General features: G+C 36.9%; 1 protein-coding gene across 1 annotated transcript in view; it reads right to left on the bottom strand.

Annotated features, from left to right (window-relative positions):
- ATP7A (ATPase copper transporting alpha) overlaps positions 1-23,546 on the bottom strand; it is a 170,775-nt gene that overhangs the window by 58,636 nt on the left and 88,593 nt on the right. The window contains exons 3-6 of the mRNA XM_032840640.1: positions 16,615-17,104; positions 15,358-16,083; positions 3,199-3,402; positions 60-223 (exon numbers count right to left, since the gene is read on the bottom strand). Coding sequence (XP_032696531.1) covers positions 60-223; positions 3,199-3,402; positions 15,358-16,083; positions 16,615-17,104 — 1,584 coding nt within the window. The remainder of the gene's footprint in view (positions 1-59; positions 224-3,198; positions 3,403-15,357; positions 16,084-16,614; positions 17,105-23,546) is intronic.

Below are 23,546 nucleotides of genomic sequence, written 5' to 3'. Positions count from 1 at the left end.
TGAATCCTCCCTATGTTTTTTCTGTAAATTTTATTAATCACACAGAAATGATTACTTACAACAAGTTCCAAAACACCATCTCCTTCATCAGCATTTTCTATCATAGTGGCTCCAAATCCAAGCTCTCGGATGAATTCAGCTATCATTGGGGGTTGTATAACAGCAGGATTATACCTTACTTCTGCCTTGCCAGCCATCAGAGCCACAAGTACAGAATATATTCCTAGAAGCATTGATAAGAAAAGCAATTGAGATAATACCCTTATAAAAAGAGTGATGTTATTAGTATTTTTTCATGTATAAAGGGATTAAAGTGAACCTAGAGAAATTTGCTAGTTATTTATTAGTTATTAGTTAGCTTTTATACAGTCTTGAACCCAAACCAAATAAAACTATTTGAAATGGGGCCTTAGTTTCTTAAACTTTTTATTATGGAAATTTTTGATTTATATATACTCAAAAGAGAAAACAACATAATAAACTTGATACAACCATTGCCCAGTTTCAACAATTATCAATAATACTGGGGCTGGGGGTGCCTGGGGAGCTCAGTAGGTTAGATGATCAACTCTTGATTTGGCTCAGGTCACGATCTTGGGGGTCCTGGGATCAAGCCCCACATTGAGCTCTGTGCTAAGCGAGGAGTCTACTTAAGGATTCTCTCTCACCCTCTCCCTCTCCCTTTGCCCCTCCCCCTGTTCTCTCTCTCTCTCTAAAATAAATAAATCTTTTTTAAAAATTAATACTGGGGCTGTTCTTGTTTCATCTATATTCCTATCCTCTTATTTCCTGTACACTACCCTGATTATTTTGAAGCTAAACCCAGATAACATTTCGTATGTAAATATTTAAATACATATCACTTAAAGATAGACTCTTCTCTTTAAAAAGTACATATAATACCTTATCATACCTAAAATAATTCATTATCACCAAATATCCAGGCAGAATTCACATTTCCATAGTTGTCTTACAATTGTTTACTAGTTTGCCTAACACAGTTTCTTTTTTTTTGAATCGGGATCCAAGTAAGGCCTATGAATTACAATAGGCTGAGACCTTATCATGTAAATATAAAGCATTTGTAGAAACCAATAAGACAGAGACCTAGAGAGAAAGGAACTTAAGCACTTAAGGAAATCACTGCAGTTACAGCAAAGAATCCAAGACGTACCAACATGTACATTATAACATAATCAAATAATAGTGATTTCTTAAAATTATCAAATTTTACTGTCTGGTACACACTAATATAAAGTGCTCTTATTCATGGGGGGGGAGTGCCATACAACTTGTTAATTAAACAAAGGAGTTCATTTTATCACAGTCATCATGTTCTCTAGCACAAGCCTTTTATTAATAACCATCCTACTTCTCTAAGCCAGCTATTGCTAACATTGCCAGGAAGAAAATTAATTCTGCATAGCATAAGTGTCAGCTCTTTCTGGTTATCTATGGCTCTTGGCGGCTACCTGACAGGCAATGGGGATCAACAGGTCAACTCTACGGTTGGATAAAAAGAAAAGAAAATAGTATTAACTTAATAATAGTTTTTAATAAGAAAACAAAGTACCTATATAATCTAAGTTTTCTATATAAAATGCTTACATTCTGTGCTTTGTGGATACCAAATAATTCAGAGGACCAGTTCATAGGAAAGCATCAGTAATAAGAGTAGGGTACAGAGAAAGTAGAAAAAATCTTTTTGCTTCATTTGGATGTAATCTATAGCCAAACAGAAATAGAAGGGAAAATTGGACTCTCAAACATAGGTTTCATACTTACATAAATTATGGCTAACTTTTTAAACTCTTACTTCAAACTATAATTAAAACTCTATTCATTTTTATAAATATAATGCAAACTAAACTAAGAGACAGCGAGTGTTACATAATTTTTTAAAAAGTGAATATAGTAACCCCAGCTAGGCCAATGGTATTCTTGATTGGGTAAAGAGGTAGTAAAGGGGATAGATAGTAGGAAGCACAGGAAGGATCAATCAGCAGAATGGATTTAAAAAAAAAAAAAAAAAGATTCATGATTGGCATAGGCATTGCTTATCTTACGAAAAAGGCTACTTCTGAATTGCAAAAAAATTATTGGTTCTAAAATTAAACAAGAACTTTACAAACTTCTTTTGTTTTCATTTGTTTGTAACCTCCCTCCTTTCCCCTTTTAATCATTCAAATTGTAATATAAGCTTCAGCCTCAACTGCATTCTAATTAGATATAATGGAGATTGAAATGACATGCAAAAATGACACAATGCAGATAAGGGAATAACTGAAGATGGCTCTGTATAACATACACTTTGTTATAACTTTCTGGCCTGTATATATAAGGTAAGGCGTGTGTGTGTGTGTGTGTGTGTGTTATAAGGCCTTTATATATAAGGCCTATGGACCCCAGCCCTATATTATTATTATATACTTTGAGTTATTGCCCCACAATAGAGGGGATAAGCTGATACTAATCTTACCTATTTGGCCCTTGTGACCAAGGGCATGTATTATTTAAGACATTGGGGCTAGTACCAAACCTATGATTTCAGTCTCATTAAACATAACTGCATAACTACATGGTTAACAAATCTATTATACCACAGTGTGAAGTCTATTAACATGAACGCAAATTTGTAAAGTAAAACATTTGAGTATAACTAAATAAAAAAAGTATGCTGTAAATTTTCTAAGATTTTGTAACCTAGAGTTAAAATTTATAGGCGATACTGAGTAACTTTTTAACATTTTTGCTATAAGCAAATATCAGTGAACACTATAATTTTAAACAAACTTGGTTTTGGTCTGGTTCTTGGTCCAGGTACAGTAATACTGAAACTTACGGACTGTGGTTATTAGTTTTAAGCATAGCTTTATCAGAAAATTTGTATGTTTCTTAACATTGATTGCAACCAAGGTCTATAGAGAATAGTAACCTTATACATTTCCTTCTGTTATTTTCCTATAAATTTCATTGATATTAAATGTATTGATCGCGAGATAAACAAGATTGGAACTTGGGAACAAAACCCAAAAACTGGCTGTCAGAAAGTCAAGGTTGTCCTGCACATCACTCATATGCAGGACTTCATAAAGCCCTAGCAAGAACCACAAAAATGGTTATAAAACAACTAAGAGGTCAAACAGGAGAGAGTCCTCAAATCAATACACAAAATAACCGGCTCCAAGACTGTCTTACCTTCTTCTCGTCTTAAATTCCGTTCAATGTTTGCTACACAGGAAGCACAAGTCATACCAGTGACCTGTATGTAACACTTAGATGTAGTCTTTGCTTCCACGTCATTAATTGGTGTCATCATTTTGGTATAAAATTCATTTGTTGAGGTCAAAAGCGGCATTTCCGATGAGGTCTGAGCTATTATTACAAATGGCTCATTTGTATCTGGTGGAGAGGGAAAGATTTGTTTCATTTGAGGTATTCTTCAGCTGCATCCTGGTCATTTATCACAATCCATACCTCCAGGCACTGTCAAACCATTCCTTTAAAACCAGCGTGTACCTAGAACTCTCAACACTGCTTTTTACACTTTCCAGAAAGTGACTTCAAATTTCAATACTGCCCGTGCCAGTACTCTGGAAAATCTGAACTAACTGAATAAACAAAACTTTGGTTATACCAAGTTCTTCTAGCTATTTTCTCTATTGCAAACCCCAGCTAGAGAGTAGGTTGTTGATGGAAAGCTCTTATTTTTATAATGAATAGTTATCATCATGTTAATGACTTGCATACTGGCATTAAACTAATTCATGATATAGTAAGGAGAGCAAAAATGAATTTGTAAAACAGCACTGCAGTATGATGTCATTTGAAAATTTTTTGTGTAGTGGCACCTGGGAGGCTCAGTCAGTTAAGTACCTGCCTTCCACTCAAGTCATGATCCCGGGGTCTTGGGATTGAGTCCCATGTGACCTCACTGCTCAGTGGGGAGTCCGTTTCTTCCTCTCCCTCTGCCCCTCCCCCCTACATGTGCTGTCTCTCTCTCTCACTTTTTTTTTGCATGCATGCTCTCTCTCAAATAAAATCTATCTATCTATCTATCTATCTATATACACACATATATATATATACTAATTTTAAAAATTGCGTATATGTATATACGAGACCATGTACAGGGAAGTCAAATATTAATGGTGGCTATTTCTGACGATTGGGGTTAAGGCAAGAATAGAATGACAGATGAACACATTTTCTCTATAGACACTTCTATATTCTCTAAATTTTAAAAACAATATATTTTTACATTAAAATGTCTTTGAGGACAATTGAAGAAAAGGCAAGGAGTAAGTCAGCAGTAATCTTTGTTATGTGCAAAGGAATATTTGGGGGGTGGTGCCTGAGTGGCTCAGTCGGTTAAGGATCCAACTCTTGATTTTGGCTCAGGTCATGATCTCAGGGTTGTGAGACTGAGCCCCATGTTAGCTCCATGCTGGGTGTGGAGGCTGCTTAAGATTCTCTTTCCAACTCTCCCTCTGCCTCTCCCCACTGCTGCAGGTGCATGGGCACATGCTCCAAAAACCTAAATAAAATGTTAAAAATAGAGCTACCCTGTGACCCAGCAATTGCACTACTAGGTATTTGCCCCCAAATTATAGATGTGGTGAAAAGAAGGGACATGTGCACCCCAGTGTTTATAGCAGCAATGTCCACAATAGCCAAACTGTGGAAGGAGCGGAGATGTCATTCAACAGATGAATGGATAAAGAAGATAGGGTTCATATATACCACAGAATATTACTCGGCCATCAGAAAGGATGAATATCTACCATTTTCATCGACATGGATGGAATTGGAGGGGATTATGCTAAGTGAAGTAAGTCAAGCAGAGAAAGACAATTATCATATGGTTTCACTCATATGTGGAACATAAGCAATAGCACAGAGGACCATAGGGGAAGGGAGGGAAATTTGAAGGGGGAGAAATCAGAGAGGGAGACAGATTATAAGAGACTCTGGACTCCGGGAAACAAACTGAGGGTTTCAGAAGGGAGGCGGTTGGGGGAGGGAGTAACAGGGTGATGGAGGGCACGTGGTGTGATGAGCACCGGGTGTTATACATAACTAATGGATCACTGAACACTACATCAAAAACTAATGATGTACTACACAATGGCTAACTGAACATAACAAAAATAAATAAGTAAATAAAGTCATCTAGATTGTTTCCAGTTTTTGGCAATTACAAATAAAACTGCTAGAAGCATTTGTGTATAGGCAAAAAGATTAAAATAAAATAAAATAAAATAAAAGGAATATTTGGAAAATCTCTCCAGAGAATGTTTATGGACTGTGGAACAATGGGAAATTCCTATCAACCAGAAGTTCCCCTGCAGTCTCAGAAAATCTGCCGTTCTGTTTTAGTTTATCCACTGCAGTATGAATCATCTCCAAGAAGGGAGAAGTTATCCTCTCTAGCACATCCATGCACTTGCAAAGCTATTGATTTTATACTCTCCTGCAGAGATAAGGAGGAAAAGAGGTGATGTGGTAATTTTCAGGCACCTAACTCGTTCTTTCTTCCCCTTGGGCAAAAAGAAACTGGTTCAGGTCTACTTGGCTAACCCACAGAGGAACCCCTGCATCAGAGCTGGTTTTTAGGATGCTAAAGAGGGCATCTCTTGCAGAAACTTTAATAGAAGCCTGACCATTTAACTCATAAATAATGATATAGACTTCACAGATCAGTATAATAACTCTTACTGTTACTTACTCTTAATGCACATACGACAACCTGGGGGATTTTGTTAAAATGCAGATTATAGTTCAGGACTTTTACGATGGGGCCTGAGATTCTGCATTTCCACCATTCTTCCAGGCGATGGCACTACAGCCAATCTGGGTTACAGCAAAAGACACTTTGATCACAATTGACTAGATACTCCGAATTACAAAATTAGTCGTCTCTGATCATAAGAAAATCAATTTAGAAAACTATATTTATTCATTCAGATTGTGGGAGCATTATTTAGAAAACGGATGGTAAAATTTACCAAATACTACTGTGATCTTAAAGAATTCAAAAAGGAAGCTCATTTGCCCAAAGGAAATAGCTGTGGCTTTGAAAAAATATATAAATCCATCCAGGAGCTTACTTCATTCTCTCACAATTACTATCAAGACTTCATTCTGCAATCAGACACTGAAAAAAAAAGTTTATACTGCTAATTACTTTAGGCTCAGTATTCAGTTATTTCAGGTACCAGAGCTAACCTATAATACAATCTGTAATTTTCACACTCTGGAAGTAGAGTACACTAAATTAAAATAAGTCATAAAAATAGTCCCTTTTAGCTACCTTGGCATGACCTCTCAACAAAGATCCATAAAATTGTGCCATTTACCCCAGTGAGTGGGGTAACCAGAAGAGCAAAAGCTTCCATCTTCCACAGACGCAAGGCAGGTGTTAAAAAGCCACACTGGATTAAATGACCACTTTTCTTCAATTAGATTTTCTATAGGCTGTAGTAACACTACCTATGCTTAAGTGAATTCAAAAGGAAGGCAGGCTGACTTTCCTGCACTTGAGACAACAAGCAGAAAAGATTCCAAAAATTTCAAGAAAGGGTTTCCAATATCATCCTCAAAATTGGAGGGTTCAGTGTCTGAAGTAATATGAAGAAGAAATACCTAACCAGAAAATGGATTTAAAAAGAATTAAAAACATCGTTCCTGAAATGTACTCTCAAATGATTCAGAAAAAGGTAGTATGTGTGCATCTGTGTGTGTGTGTGTGTGTGTGTGTGTATGTCAACAGAGAGAATGATAAAACAGATGTGGTAAAATATTAAAAATGAGGAAATCTGAGAGAAATTGGCAAACAGGAATTCTTTATATTACTCTTGCAGCTTCTCTATAAGTTTGAAATTAAAACTAAAAAAGTTACAAAAATGAGAAGAATTTGAGTATTTTTTTCTTTAATTGGTTACTGACTATTTAACTTCATATATTATATATCTTTTTAAGATAATGATGAGATTGATGGTCACAATAAAATTGGATTATGCAAGGGTGGTTCAGTATTTGTACAACCAATGTGATACATCACATCAACAAAAAAAAAGGAAAAAATGTGATTATTTCAATAGGTTCAGAAAAAGCATGACAAATTACAACATCCATTCATTGTAAAAACCCTCCAAAAAAGTTAGCCTAGTGAGAACATACCTCAACATAATAAATGCTTTATACGAAAAACCCACAGCCAACATCATAGTCTATGGTGAAAAACAGAGTTTTTACCCTAAGATCAGGAACAAGACAAGGATATCTGTTCTCACCACTTTTATTCAACACAGTACTGGAAGTCCTAGCCACAGCAATCAGACAACAAAAAGAAATAACAGGCATCCAAATTGCAAAGAAAAAATAAAACTTTCACTGTTTGCAGATGACAGGATACTATATAGAAAACCCGAGTCCACCAAAAAACTACTAGAACTGATGAATGAATTCAGTAAGGTCAAAGGATACAAAATCAATGTACAGAAACCTGTTGCATTTCTACATACCAATAATGAAGCAGCAGAAAAAGAAAAAGCAATTCCATTTATAATTGCATCAAAAATAATAAAATAGGGGCACCTGGGTGGCTCAGTGGGTTAAAGCCTCTGCCTTCGGCTCTGGTCGTGATCCCAGGGTCCTGGGATCGAGCCCCGCATCAGGCTCTCTGCTCAGCAGGGAGCCTGCTTCCCTTCCTCTCTCTTTGCCTCCCTCTCTGCCTACTTGTGATCTCTGTCTGTCAAATAAACAAATAAAATCTTTAAAAATAATAATAATAATAAAATAGCTAGGAATAAACTTAACCAAATAAGTAAAAAACCCGTGCTCTGAAAACTATAAAACGCTGATGAAAGAAACTGAAGACAACACAAAGAAATGGAAAGACATTGCATGTTCATGGATTGGAAGAACAAATAATATTAAAATGTCTATATTATACATTTAATCTAAGCAATCTATACATTTAATGCAATCCCTACCAAAATGCCAATAGCATTTTTCACGGAACTAGAACAAACAATCTTAAAATTTATGTAGAACCACAAAAAACCCTGAATATCAAAACAATCTTGAAAAAGAAAAACTGGAGGTATCACAATACCAGACATCAAATTATATTACAAAGCTGTAGTAATCAAAATAGTATGGTTCTAGAACAAAAACAGACACATAGATCAATAGAACAAAATAGAAAGCCCAGAAATAAACCCACAATTATATGGGTCAATTAATCTTTGGCAGAGGCAGCAAGAATATGCAATGGAAAAAATCGTCTCTTCAACACATGCTGCTGGGAGAAGTGGACAACGACATGCAAAAGAATGAACCCAGACCACTTTCTTACACCATACACAAAAATAAATTCAAAATGAATTAAACACCTAAATGTGAGACAAGAACCACAATAGTCCTAGAAAAGAACCCAGGCAGTAACTTCTTTGACACTGGTCATAGCAATTTTTCTCTAGATATGCCTCCTGAAGCAAGGGAAACAAAAGAACAATAAACTATTGGGACTACATCAAAATAAAAAGCTTCTGCACAGCAAAGGAAACAACAAAACTAAAAGGCGACCTACTGAATAGGAGGAGATAACTGCATATGACATATCCAATAAAGGGTTAGGATCCAAAATATATAAAGAACTTACCAAATTAGACAACCAAAAAACAAATAATCCAATCTAAAAATGGGCAGAAGACCTGAACAGACATTTCTCCAAAGACTTACAGATGGCCAACAGACACATGAAAAGATGCTCAACACCAGTGATCATCAGGAAAATACAAACGAAAACTACAATGACATATCAACTTACATCTGTCAGGATGGCTAATCTAAAATAAAAACTCAAACACTAAGTTTTGGCAAGAAGGTGATGCAAAAAGAACCCTCTTGAACTGCTGGTGGGAATGCAAACTGGTGCAGCCACTATGGAAAATATTACAGAGGTTCTTCAAAAAGTTAAAAATAGAACTGCCCTCTGATCCAGCAATCACACTACTGGGTATTTACCCAAAAATACAAAACACTAATTCAAAGAGATAAACACACTCCAATGTTTACAGAAGCATTACTTACAATAGCCAAATTATGAAAGCAGTTCAATTGTCCATCAATTGATAAATGGATAGAAAGTGTAGTGCATATACATATGTATACATGAACACATATACACAATGGAATATTTAGCCATAAAAAATGAAATCTTGCCATTTACAATGATAAGAATGGAGATAGAATGTATTATTCTAAGTGAAATAAGTCAGTCAGAGAAAGAGAAATACTCAGTTCACTCATATGTGGAATTTAAGAAACAAAACAAATGAGCAAAGGGACAAAAAAGAAATTAACAAAGAGATTCTTAATTATAGAGGATAAACAGATGGTTACCAGAGGAACTGTTTGGAGGATGGGTTAAATAGGTGATGGAGATTAAGAAGTGCACATGTGGGGACGCCTGGGTGGCTCAGTCGGTTAAGCAGCTGCCTTCAACTCAGGTCATGATCCTAGGGTCCTAGGATCCAGTCAGTCCCTCATCGGGCTCCTCGCTCTGCAGGGAGCTTGCTTCTCCCTCTGCCTGCTCTGCCTGCTGTTCCCACTGCTTGTGCTCGCTCTCGCTCTCTCTCTCTCTTAAATAAATAAATAAAATCTTTAACAACAAAAAAAAAGAAGAAGTGCACTTGTAATGAGCACTGGGTGAAGTATGGAAGTGATGAATCATTATATTGTACACCTGAAACTAATGTATCACTGTAAGTTAACTACACCTGCATTAAAATGTTAAAAAATAAAATTAAAAAAAGATTCAACAATGAAGAAAAAAAGCACCTGATATTTCTCTATCTCCTTTAACTTTTACAGCCCACCCAAAATTAGTATGTCATAAAGACAAATCATGCCAGCCCCTCTCTTTCTGGGAAGGGGTTATAGTGATAGGCTGTGAGGCCAGAATCGGCATTGACATGGATATTCAGAAAATGGGTAGCCACCATTCTGATAGCATCTTAAACTCTAAATGATCTCTACCAGAAATACAAAATGCAATCATTTGATATCAACCTTTTATCCAAATAATATGGGCCACTGTAGTCACAACTCTATCAATTTTTTTATGGTGATGTTCACTGTGCCAAGGTTTTTTACCTATTCATCATGGTCATTAATGTGTTTGTTTTAACCCCTCACAGATGTAGGACACACAACAGGCTCCTGGTAATTATTTGTCAAACAGTCTATTCCTGGGGCCCTTGACAACAGTTGGTGGAGGTAAAATCCATTGTTAAAAGTTACTGAACATGTTGCATTCATGGATCCTGAAAACGAGGTAGATGATAGACATGGAGAGAGACTATCAAGTGCTCTTACTAGTCTGACCAGAATTTCTCCTACTGGAACCCTCCTACACTGTTGGTGGGAATGCAAGCTGGTGCAACCACTCTGGGAAACAGTGTGGAGGTTCCTCAAAAAACTGAAAATAGAGCTACCCTATGACCCCGCGATTGCACTACTGGGTATATATCCTAAAGATACAAACATGGTGCTCCGAAGGGGCACGTGCACCCGAATGTTTTATAGCAGCAATGTCCACAATAGCCAAACTATGGAAAGAACCTAGATGTCCATCAACAGATGAATGGATAAAGAAGATGTGGTATATATACACATGGAATACTATGCAGCCATCAAAAGAAATGAAATCTTGCCATTTGCAACGACGTGGATAGAACTAGAGGGTATCATGCTTAGCGAAATAAGCCAATCGGAGAAAGACAACTATCATATGATCTCCCTGATATGAGGAAGTGGAGATGCAGTGTGGGGGAGTTGGGGGGTAGGAAAAGAAAAAATGAAAGAAGGTGGGATTGGGAGGGAGATAAACCATAAAAGACTCAATCTCAAAAAACAGACTGAGGGTTGCTGGGGGGAGGGAGGACGGGAGAGGGTGGTAGGGATATGGACATTGGGGAGGGTATGTGCTATGATAAGTGCTGTGAAATGTGTAAACCTGGTGATTCACAGACGTGTACCTCTGGGGATAAAAATACATTATATGTTTATTTTTAAAAATAAATTAATTTAAAAAAAAAAGAATTTCTCCTACTGCTCAAGTCCATCTTTGAAGCCATGTGAGGTAGTTGGAAAGTTACTTTTACTCTGCTCACATCTGTATATAAAAACTCTTAAATGCCATTTTAAATTATATTATTTATGACTATATTATCATTATAGCAAATAAACAATGTTAATACAGATTTAATTCAGAGACTTTATTTATAGAGGTCACCATGGCAAATTATTTTATACCAGGGATTCTCAAACTATAATGTGCATATGAATTACCTGGAGAGCTTATTAAAATTAAAATGTAGATTTTTATTTAATGGATATGCAGTGGGTCAGAGAGTCTAGTTCTAACAAGCTCCCAGTGATGGTGCTTCTACCGCTGATCTGTGAACCATACTTGAAGCTGCAAAAATACAGACCCAAATGAATAGGATAAATTCCAATGTAGAGGTACAATCTGAAAGTCTGTGAGGTTCTTGCTTACAATGTCAGATACCAGATCTGATTTTTAAAAAATATTTCACTTTCATATAATATGTGATATAAACTGATATGATTTTAGTTCCTATATTTAAGTTCCTGTATTTAAGAAGCATAGGAATATCACAGTGTAAGTAACTTGTCTGGCTGATATTAATGTAAACTAAACTTATGTGGTGTTCATAATGCATTATGTATGCCAAAGTATTTTAATTTAATAGAAACTCTGAAGATTAATTCAACATTATATGAGCAAAAATGTGAATCAGTTTCAAATACTGTCTTTTTTTTAAAAAGATTTTTTATTTATTTATTTGACAGAGAGAGACACAGCGAGAGAGGAAACACAAGCAGGGGGAGTGGGAGAGGGAGAAGCATAGGGAGGCCAATGCAGGGCTCAATCCCAGGACCCTAGGATCATGACCTAAGCTGAAGGCAGACGCTTAACAACTGAGCCACCCAGGCACCCCTCAAATACTGTCATTTTGAAAATTTTAAAAAATTATAAGCAATGGGGGCACCTGGGTGGCTGAGTTGGTTAAGTGTCTGACTCTTGATTTTGGCTCAGGGTTGTGAGATTGAGCTCCACATCAGGCTCCATGCTGGGCATGGAGCCTGCTTAAGATTCTCTCCTGCTCCCTCTGCCCCTCCCCACTGCTTGTGCTCTCTAAATAAATAATTAAAAATTTTAAGGAATGATAGATACAACAAAATTTTGCTGAAACCAATTTTATTCATTTTTATGGCTACCTGATACAGTTTCACTTCAATATTTCAATTAAAATTTTTCTTCTTGTTTCTTTTTTTAAAGATTTTATTTATTTATTTGACAGACAGAGATCACAAGTAGGCAGAGAGGCAGGCAGAGAGAGAGGAGGAAGCAGGCTCCCTGCTGAGCAGAGAGCCCGATGTGGGGCTTGATCCCAGGACCCTGAGATCAGGACCTGAGCCGAAGGCAGAGGCTTAACCCACTGAGCCACCCAGGCACCCCTCTTCTTGTTTCATAATCATTTCCTTTTGTAATTATGGATCTCCCATACTTTGTTCAGACATTTAGTACTAGAGGCCCTTTAATATTTTGGTATCCTATGTGAATTTTCTAATAAGGAATTATATGTCTCTTTTCTTGAGTACAAGAATTTTGGTCTTTTGAGATTGTCTTTATTAAAGTGAGAATTCTAGGTGGCAATGTAAAGTGGTTCAGCCACTTTGGAAACATAGGGCAGCTCCTGAAAAAGTTAAACGTATTCACCCTATGACCCAGAAATTACACTCCTAGGTATATACCCAGAAGAAACAAAAACATTATTCATGTAAAAACTCATACACAAATGTTCATAGCAGCATTATTCATAAAAGCCAAGAAGTGGAAACAACCTAAATTTCCATGAACTGACAGGTGGAGAAACAAAATGAGGTGTATATGTATATACACAATGGAATACTATTTATGTACCTTGAAAACAATATACTAAATGAAAGAAGTTAGACACAAAAGGACAAATATTCTATGATTCCACTTATATGGTACCTAGAGTTGTCAAATTCATAAAGACAAAAAACAGAACAGTAAATAACAGGAGCTGAGGGAAAGGGAAGGGAAATGAGGAGTGACTACTAATGGGCACGGGGTTTCTTTTGGGGGTGATGAAAATCTTGTAAAATTAGATAGTGGTAATAGCTCCAAAACTCTGAATATACTAAGAACCACTGGACTATATACATTAAAAGGGTGAATTTTCAAAGCAGCAATATCCATGATAGCCAAAATGTGGAAGGAGATGAGATGTCCTTTAACAGATGAATGGATAAAGAAGATATGGTTCATAGATACAATGGAATATTACTCAGCCATCAGAAAGGATGAATATCTACCATTTGCAGTGACATGGATGAAACTGGAGGGGATTATGCTGAGTGAAATAAGTCAAGCAGAGAAAAACAATTATCATACAGTTTCACTTATATGTGGAACATAAGGAATAGCGTGGTGGACCATAGGGGAAGGGAGAGAAAACTGAATGGGAAGAAATCAGACATGAAGATAAACCATGAGAGATTCTGGACTCCAGGAAACAAACTGAGGCTTGCAGAAGGGAGAGGGTTGGAGGGATGGGGTAGCCAGGTAATGGGTATTAACTGTATTAACATGTAGTGCCTATTATTAAGGAGAGGGTACATGTGATAAACACTGGGTATTATATGCAACTAATGAACTGTTGATCACTACAGCAAAAACTAATGATACTAATGATGTACTATATGTAGGCTAACTAAACATAAAAAAAAGAGCTACAAGTGATGTGGGAGATGGCGCCACAGATGTCTTACATTTGCCATCCTTGGGATAGCATATAATAAAATAAAATTAGATTAAATAAATAAATAAATAAAATCCTTAAAAATAAAAAAATAAAAACTCCAAAAGTTAAAAACTTTAAGAAATTAAAAAATAAATAAAAGGGTGAATTTTATGGTATGCAAACTACATCTTTACATTAAAAAATTGAAAATTCTATAATTTCTGGGGCACCTGGGTGGCTCAGTGGGTTAAGCCTCTACCTTTGGCGCAGGTCATGATCTCAGGGTCCTGGGATTGAGCCCCGCATCGGGCTCTGTGCTCTGCAGGGAGCCTGCTTCCTCCTCCCTCTTCGCCTGCCTCTCTGCCTACTTGTGATCTCTCTCTCTCTCTCTGCCAAATAAATAAATAGAATCTTAAAAAAATTTAAAAAAAGAAAATTCTATAATATCTGCCACTTGTCATGAGTGTAAAAATTAAGAATATTTAGTATGTCTCTGGGTCTTCTTCCACTGACATTTGTCTACCATAATAATTTGAGCATGTGTTTAATTTTTTATGCTTCTCAGTTTTAGTGTGCTTGAGAAAAGAATATAGCTATTTGATATCCTTCATTCTGATCAGAATAGCAAAAGTTAACACTGTCTGGAAATTAGTTATATAATTTTTCTATTTTATTTACAGCAAGAATTTCATTAGGGCATTTCCAGTTTAATTCAATGCTAGGTTCAACTCTAGTTCAAAAAAACAAGTTGCCATAAGCGAATTCATTGAACATTCATTTTTGGTTTCAGTTCACAGTAAGAGCTGTCAGGAAATAGACTTTGGGGCAGTTCTAGAGTCAGTTTCATTTGAATGTCCAAATTTAAAGCTACAGTTAAAATTCTATTATTTATTCCTACCTTTTTTTTCTTTTCAAAATAGCATTTGCTTCTCCCATTATACATGAACACATACATCCTTGTCACAAAAAACAAAGTACATAGGCAAGCACAATGGAAATAAATATCACCTTTACCCTACCACTCATATAATAACCACTGTTAAAATTTTAGTTTATGTCCTGCCAGGAACTTTATTCACTTATATACATAAATAACATTTACATGGTATAAATACTTACACATGTGTTTATAAAATTTTGATCATACTGAATATACAAGTTTTTAAGCTTTTATTTTTTCCATTTAACAAGATATCTCAGACACTTTCCTGTGGCATTAAGTATCTTTAGTACTATAATTTATTATGCCTCTATAGCATTTCATCATATGGATGCATCATGATTTAATATTTCTAGTTATTTATTATTACAGATAATTATGCAAATAGCCTTATGCATCTTTGTATACATCACTGACTACTTCTATAGGTCTTACTTCCAAAAACTGGAATTGCAGTGCTTATTAGTCATTTATTATTGATGAAAGCCAAAGAATCCAAAACAGGAAATAAAAAACATTAGCAGAATCTGAGAAAAGGATGATAATTACCTGACAATGCAGCATCAAATCCCATGTCTTCTATTGCTTCTCTCAAGGTTTCTGGAGTGGTTAGTAGAGGATCATATTCAACAGTCCCATTGCCATTTGCAAGAGATACTTGTATGGATTTTACACCTGCCTTTTTTAATATGACACTCTCAATAGACTGAACACAAGAATTACAAGTCATGCCATCAATGTTTATCACAGTTTGTTGAGTCAGAGGATGGCTAGCTATGTTCAAAGGGATCTTTTGAAGGGATGAGCTAGAGGGAGAGTTTGAGGTACTCTCAACTTCACTTGTAATACTAACTCTATATTGCCCTGGTAACACGGCTTCTATTGCTTTTCTGAGGGTTTCTGGAGTGACTGAGCTTGCATTGTACTTTACAATGGCAGATCTCTTCTCTAAAGAAACTGTGACGCTGCTTACATATTGGAGTGTAGATAAAGTACTTTCTATATTTAATACACATGATTTACAATGCATGCCATCTATAAGGAAAGTGACTGTTGAATCACTGGTATATGATGGACTCCTTTGCTGTGATCCTTCTGAGGATTTGACTGGTGTGTTCTTTAGGCGTTCTATATCAATAGCCCCCAATTTGAGGTACTTGGGCTGTTTTTTGATGAATGCTGGAAAGCCCACAGCTTCAATCTGCTTTTTTATTTCCTCTACTGTGATAAGATGAGGCTGATAAACAATAGTAGCTTCTTGGTTGTCCAGGGAAACTAGTTAATAAAAAGAGAAATATTTTATCAGTTATTCCTAGGCCACTTTGGAAAACATTCTATAGACCAAATTAATACCACACATAATTGTTTCTCTATCTTTGTTGTCAGTATCCTCTCTTAAGCTAATTTAGTTCTTTTCAGAAAATGTTACTGACACAGACTGGAAAAAACTAAAAAAATATGACCACTGTATCTATGGTCTCCAAGTTTCCACATGCCTGAATAAAAATATCTTAGAGGTAGAGAGGACTCCAGGTATGTTGCATTAAAAACCCTAAACTCCATGAACTGCCACTCCTGCTACCTTTTCTGCTTGTTTAAGATTCATGTAATTTTTAATTATAATCATTAATTTTACCTATATTAACCCTGGGTATACCACACTGATCCCCAGACTTCAACAAAACAATAAGTATTCTAGTCCAGTGTTTTCAAAACCCATGCTTAAGAAGAAAGCAAACAACTCAAAGACCAAAACAGAAAACTAAGCTCACAAAACGATCATGCAAATAACACAAAATGCATTACCTTTAATTCGCTGAACACCTTGCAGCTTCCCAATTTTCCCTTCAATGGTGCTGGTGCATGAATGGCAAGTCATCCCTTCTACTTTCATCTTCAGCATGACTTCACCTGCTTGAGCCAGACTGTAATCTTCACAAGTTCCTGACTTTTTCTCCAGAGTTCCAGTATCTAAACTTAGATCTGGAAGCAGCTCTATTATCTGATTGGCATTCACTATAGAAGGGATTACCGTCACCACTACAGTTCTTTGCTGAGGGGAAATTTTAATGTCTGTCACACCCTTGGTCTTGAGCAATGTGTTTTGGATATGGTCACATGGCATAGCCAGTGAAGCAGCAACAGTCAGAAACACAGTCTCAGTTAAAACAGGGAGAGGATTAGGATTGTGGAGAATAGCATCAAAGCCCATGTCATCAATAGCTTCCAGTAGGGTCTTTGGAGTGTGTAGTCTAGGGTCATAAATAATAGTTGCATTTTTTTCCTCCAGTGAAACCTTTTGGAAGAAAATTTCAAAAGTCAGTTCAATTAAATTTCATGACTTAGACCTTAAAAGTTAGCAATCATCATACCACATTCAAGAAGAATGGAACAAATAATCCAATCAAATGAAGTTTCTCTATTAGTTCTCATCTCATTCTCTTAGGAAAGAAACAGAAAATATCTTCTGTACTTACAGGAATGATAAAGTTATATGTAGGTGTATGTGACTCAAGTACTGATTAGGCATTTGAAATATACACATGGACAAACACACCCTAGAATTTCACAACCAAGTACAAACAACTCTTCTTCACTATCTCCTTTCACAAATTATTCCAATACTTCACACTCTACCAATTCAAAAGATAATAAAGGAAACAGGATCAGCTGCAGAAAATAAAAGATGACATGAAGTTTAAATTTTAAGATGGTAAGATAACTTTGTTTGGAAGAAAAGACATAAGCATGCTAGTTCATGATTAAAGGTAGTATAATGGGGCACCTGGGTGGCTCAGTGGGTTAAAGCTTCTGCCTTTGGCTCAGGTCATGGCCCAGGGTCCTGGGATCGAGCCCCACTTTGGGCTCTCTGCTCCGCAGGGAGCATGCTTCCTCCTCACTCTCTGCCTGCCTCTCTGCCTACTTGTGATCTCTGTCTGTCAAATAATTAAATAAAATCTTTTTAAAAATCTTTAAAGGTAGTATTGTAGGATTTTGTAGCATATATTCCCATAACCTTCTAAGTTACTACAGCCTAGTATTACTTTTATTCAAAATAAGAACATCTTTATTGTCTCACCTGATTCAATGATAAAAACAATGACTGGATTCCTAAAGCTCAGCTACTGTATATGATTTAACTACTACCATGATTACATGCATATCTTTGGCTGGCACCTTACAAAAATTAATGATGTAGTCATACACACAAACACATATGCACAAACACACAATTACCGGGCTGGGAGTCAGAAGATTTGCATTCCATTGAAAATTCTCCACTTATTAAGCAATCACACTCATTAATTTTACCATCTACCATGCCCTATAATCTTCTAGGGTTATTATAAGGATCATATATGTAAATAGATGAGAAAGTAGTTCTTTACAGCAGTGAGTTAAAGGTAAATGCAGAACAACTAATACTTTTTGAGCACCTACTATATGGGCTAGGAACCAGGATTCTCAAGACACAAAGCTGAGCATGATACAGTCAAAGGCAGCAATACTAGAACAGAAAACAAACATGTATTCATCTCTGGGAATATGAGTTAGAAAAGCCTTCTTAGAGGAGATAACACCATAATATAAACGGACAAACAGAAATCAGCAAGGACACATGAGGCAGGAATTCCAGACAAATGATAAAGTAGATAAAAGATCATAAGCAAGAGAATTAGGCAACCGATGTATCATGGGGCCCTTCCATGCCAATAATGCAATTTATCCTATTGGTAATAGGGGGCTATGGAAAAGTTAAGCAGGGGAATGGTTGTATTAGCATTTTAGAGAAGAATGATTGTATTAGCATTTTAGAGAGGAATCATTTTGGAGACATTTGGGGGTGGAATGGAGTGACACAGGATGGAAGATCAGTTAGGAGACTACTGCAATTGCAATAGTGGTACACAGAAGATCTTAATTAAGGCATGGACACTGGGGATAAAGAAAAAGGGGCAGTTTTAACATATATTTGGGAGGACAGGAACTAGTAAGGAGATTATAGAGAAAAAAGGAGATGATTACAATGACTTATATGTTTATGGTTTGGACCAATGTACAGATGGTGTTGCTATTAAACATTATCAGAGATAGAGGAGGAAAACTGGAGGAAGTTAAGAGGTTGGAGTGGAAGGAAAAGAAAGATGATAAACTTAGGGTTTTTTTAATCATTTTTTTATTTATTTTCAGCATAACAGTATTCATTGATTTTGTACCACACCCAGTGCTCCATGCAATCCGTGCCCTCTCTAATACCCACCACCTGGTTCCCCCAACCTCCCACCCCCCTACCCCTTCAAACCCTTCAGATTGTTTTTCAGATTCCATAGTCTCTCATTGTTCACCTCCCCTTCCAATTTCCCCCAACTCCCTTCTACTAACTCCCCATGTCCTCCATGCTATTTGTTATGCTCCACAAATAAGTGAAACCATATGATAATTGACTCTCTCTGCTTGACTTATTTCACTCGGCATAATCTCTTCCAGTCCCGTCCATGTTGCTACAAAAGTTGGGTATTCATCCTTTCTGAGGGAGGCATCATACTCCATAGTGTATATGGACCACATCTTCCTTATCCATTCATCCCTTGAAGGGCATCTTGGTTCTTTCCACAGTTTGGCAACCGTGGCCATTGCTGCTATAAACATTGGGGTACAGATGGCCCTTCTTTTCACTACATCTGTATCTTTGGGGTAAATACCCAGTAGTTCAATGGCAGGGTCATAGGGAAGCTCTATTTTTAATTTCTTGAGGAATCTCCACACTGTTCTCCAAAGAGGATGCACCAACTTGCATTCCCACCAACAGTGTAAGAGGGTTCCCCTTTCTACACATCCCCTCCAACACATGTTGTTTCCTGTCTTGCTAATTTTGGCCATTCTAACTGGTGTAAGGTGATATCTCAATGTGGTTTTAATTTGAATCTCCCTGATGGCTAGTGATGATGAACATTTTTTCATGTGTCTGATAGCCATTTGTATGTCTTCATTGGAGAAGTGTCTGTTCATATCTTCTGCCCATTTTTTTATATGATTATCTGTTTTGTGTGTGTTGAATTTGAGGAGTTCTTTATAGATCCTGGATATGACCTGATGGATTCCCTGGGGAATTCTACCAAACTTTCAAAGAAGAAATAACACCTATTCTCCTGAAGCTGTTTCAAAAATTTGAAGCAGAAGGAAAACTTCCAGACTCTTTCTATGAAGCCAGCATTACCCTGATCCCCAAACCAGGCAAAGACCCTACCAAAAAGGAGAATTTCAGACCAATATCACTGATGAATATGGATGCTAAGATTCTCAACAAGATCCTAGCAAACAGGATCCAACAGCACATTAAAAAGATTATCCACCATGACCAAGTGGGATTCATTCCTGGGCTACAAGGATGGTTCAACATTCGCAAATCAATCAATGTGATAGAACAAATTAATAAGAAAAGAGAGAAGAACCACATGGTCTTCTCAATTGATGCAGAAAAAGCATTTGACAAAATCCAGCATCTGTTCCTGATTAAAAAGCTTCAAAGTATAGGGATAGAGGGAACATTCCTGAACTTCATCAAATCTATCTATGAAAAACCCACAGCAAATATCATCCTCAATGGGAAAAAGCTTGCAGCCTTCCCGTTGAGATCAGGAACACGACAAGGATGCCCACTCTCACCATTCTTGTTCAACATAGTATTAGAAGTCCTAGCGACAGCAATCAGGCAACAAAGAGAAATAAAAGGTATCCAAATTGGCAATGAAGAAGTCAAACTCTCTCTCTTCGCAGATGACATGATTCTTTATATGGAAAACCCAAAAGACTCCACCCCCAAACTACTAGAACTCATACAGCAATTCAGTAACGTGGCAGGATACAGAGTCAATGTACAGAAATCAGTGGCTTTCTTATACACTAACAATGAAAATACAGAAAGGGAAATTAGAGAATCGATTCCATTTACTATAGCACCAAGAACCATAAGATACCTGGGAATAAACCTAACCAAAGAAGTAAAGGATGTGTACTCGAGGAACTACAGAACACTCATGATAAATTTAGTTTTACACCCATTGATTTTGAGAGGCGGTAGGGTATTAATGTTCTAAAGGCCATTAAAATATGGGCACTATTGGGATGCCTGTGTGGCTCAGTCAAGTGTCTGCCTTCAGCTCAGGTCATGATCCTAAGGTCCTGGAGTCAAGTCCCACATCCCACTCCCCCGCTCGGCAGGGGAGCCTGCTTCTTCCTGTCCCTCTGCTGCTCCCTCTACTTGTGTTCTCTCTCTCTCTCTCTCTCTCTTATTCTCTCTCTCTCTCTTCCTCTCTCTAAATAAAATCTTCTTAAAAATATGGGTATTATTGGGGCGCCTGGGTGGCTCAGTGGGTTAAGCCTCTGCCTTCCGCTCGGTTCGCGATCTCAGGGTCCTGGGATTGAGCCCCACATTGGGCTCTCTGCTCCGCAGGGAGCCTGCTTCCACCCCCCTGCCACGCCTGCCTTTCTGCCTACCTGTGATCTCTCTCTGTGTCAAATCAATAAATAAAATCTTTTTTTTAAATATGGGTATTATTATTATTATTATTAGTTGTAGAAGTAGTAGCAGCAGCAGTAGTAGTAGTATGGATTCCTGTTGAAAATATTTGTTCCATAAATAAAAGCAACCTCAAAATATAATTAAAAGTAATTAAGAATCAGAGCACCTGGGTGGCTCAGTCAGTTAAGTGTCTGACCCTTGATCTCGGCTCAGGTCTTAATCTTAGGGTCGTGAGTTGAGGCCCTGCATTAGGCTCCATACTGGGTGTGGAGTCTACTTAAAAAAGTAATTAAGAGGGGCACTTGGGTGGCTCAGTGGGTTAAAGCCTCTGCCTACGGATCAGGTCATGATTCCAGGGTCCTGGGATCGAGCCCCACATTGGGCTCTCTGCTCAGCAGGAGCCTGCTTCCCCCTCTCTCTCTCTCTGCCTGCCTCTCTGCCTCCTTGTGATCTCTGTCTGTCAAATAAATAAATAAAATCTTTTTTAAAAAAGTAACTAAGAGTAGGAAATCTCACTCTAAAGTGTCTGTAAGTTATATAGTAAAATCTTTCACTTATTTTAATGAACTTAATATTTTTAGTTCTTCCTTTAGCTTGGTAATCAATAGCCAGGTATTTGGTGGAATCTTAAAATCCACCCATGGAAAAAAAAGAGATTCTAAGACTGATAATTCTAGTTGGTCAGCTTGTTCTTAGTTATGGAAGAGATCACTAGCATAAGTGATCCAAAACAAAAGTGGGAAAATAATTTAAATTTTGTCTTGGAATACACCACATAACATTTCTCATGAATAAGCTGCAGTATACCCAAACCACATGTAGTTCAGACATATACTTTTCAAAGAGATGCAATATAAATATAGTCACTATAAAATGAAGGCTTTCTGTTTTTGTATCTCTAAAGAGATTTTCTTTTAAACTCTAATCTGAGTCCAATGAAGTCAATGATTTTCTGATTAAGAAAATTACTTTAAAAATTTTAAATATTCAGGGGCACCTGGTTGGCTCAGTCAGTTAAGTGTCTGCTTCAGCTCAGGTCATAATCTTGGGGTCCTAGGATTGAGCCCAGAGCTGGGCTCCCTGCTCAGCAGGGAGTCCACTTCTTTCTATCCCTCTACCTTTCCCCCCAACTCATGTGCACTTTCTCTCTCTCTCTCAAATAAATAAATCTTTTAAAAAATTTAAACAGGGGCACCTAGGTGGCTCAGTTGGTTAAGCATCTGCCTTTGGCTCAGGTCATGATCCCAGGGTCCTCAGATCAAGCCTTGCATCAGGCTCCCTGCTCAATGAGGAGTCTTTCTCCCTCTCCTTCTGGCCCTTCTCCTCTTGTGCGCTCTCTCTTTCTCAAATAAATAAATAAATAAATATCTTTTAAAAAATAAAAAAATTTAAAATTCAAACCAAAGAAGAAGCTGGAGAACAGACGAGGTGTGGAAAAGGAGTGACTATGAAGGGACAGCATAGGAGCAATTTTGGCATGACAAGACTATAGTACCCTGGCTGTGGTGGGGGTTATATGAATCTATACATGTGTTAAACTTCACCAAACTAAAAAAAAGAATCATATGCCAAAAAGAAGTCAATTTTACTGTATAATTATTTTAAACAAAAAATTAAGATAAAAAAATTCAGTTAGTTGTATTGGCTACATTTCAAGTGTTCAACAGCCACTGTGGCTAAGTGGCTGCTGTATGGTTCTGGGTATATAAAGCACATTTCCATCATTGCAGTACATTGCAGGACAGTACTGCTCCAGGTACTATTACACTTTTTTATAAGAAAGTACCAAGCTTTTTTGAAAGGGTGGACACTTCCTTTCTCTTTATGTTTAAATACACTGTATATGGTATCTTTTTAAAAAGATTTGGTTTTGAGCTAATTTCCACCTCCCAAAAAAAACGTTAATTAACCAACATACCCAATGAGAAACTGTTCTTAAAACTGACTTGATAAGCAAAAATCATTTTCTCACTAGACGGTTTGCTGTAATTTCTACTGCACTAGCCTATCTTCTAATTATAAAAGACATAAGGAAATAAGAAAACTATGTATATAAAATACAACACAGAAAAGTTATATTACCCTATGCTGTTTTCATGCTGAAGATTAAAAACACTTCCTCATTTAGTAACTTCTTTTTGTGTGCTTTAAAGCTTGCCAACCACACTTAGCACAAATAAAATGTTCCCCTTTGAGGTAACATCATTCAACTTTT

This window comes from Lontra canadensis, unplaced genomic scaffold (genome assembly GCF_010015895.1).
Source record: "Lontra canadensis isolate GAN:19392208 unplaced genomic scaffold, GSC_riverotter_1.0 scaffold114, whole genome shotgun sequence".
Taxonomy (NCBI): Eukaryota; Metazoa; Chordata; class Mammalia; order Carnivora; family Mustelidae; genus Lontra; species Lontra canadensis.
This window is presented reverse-complemented; position numbering and strand designations above follow the sequence as displayed.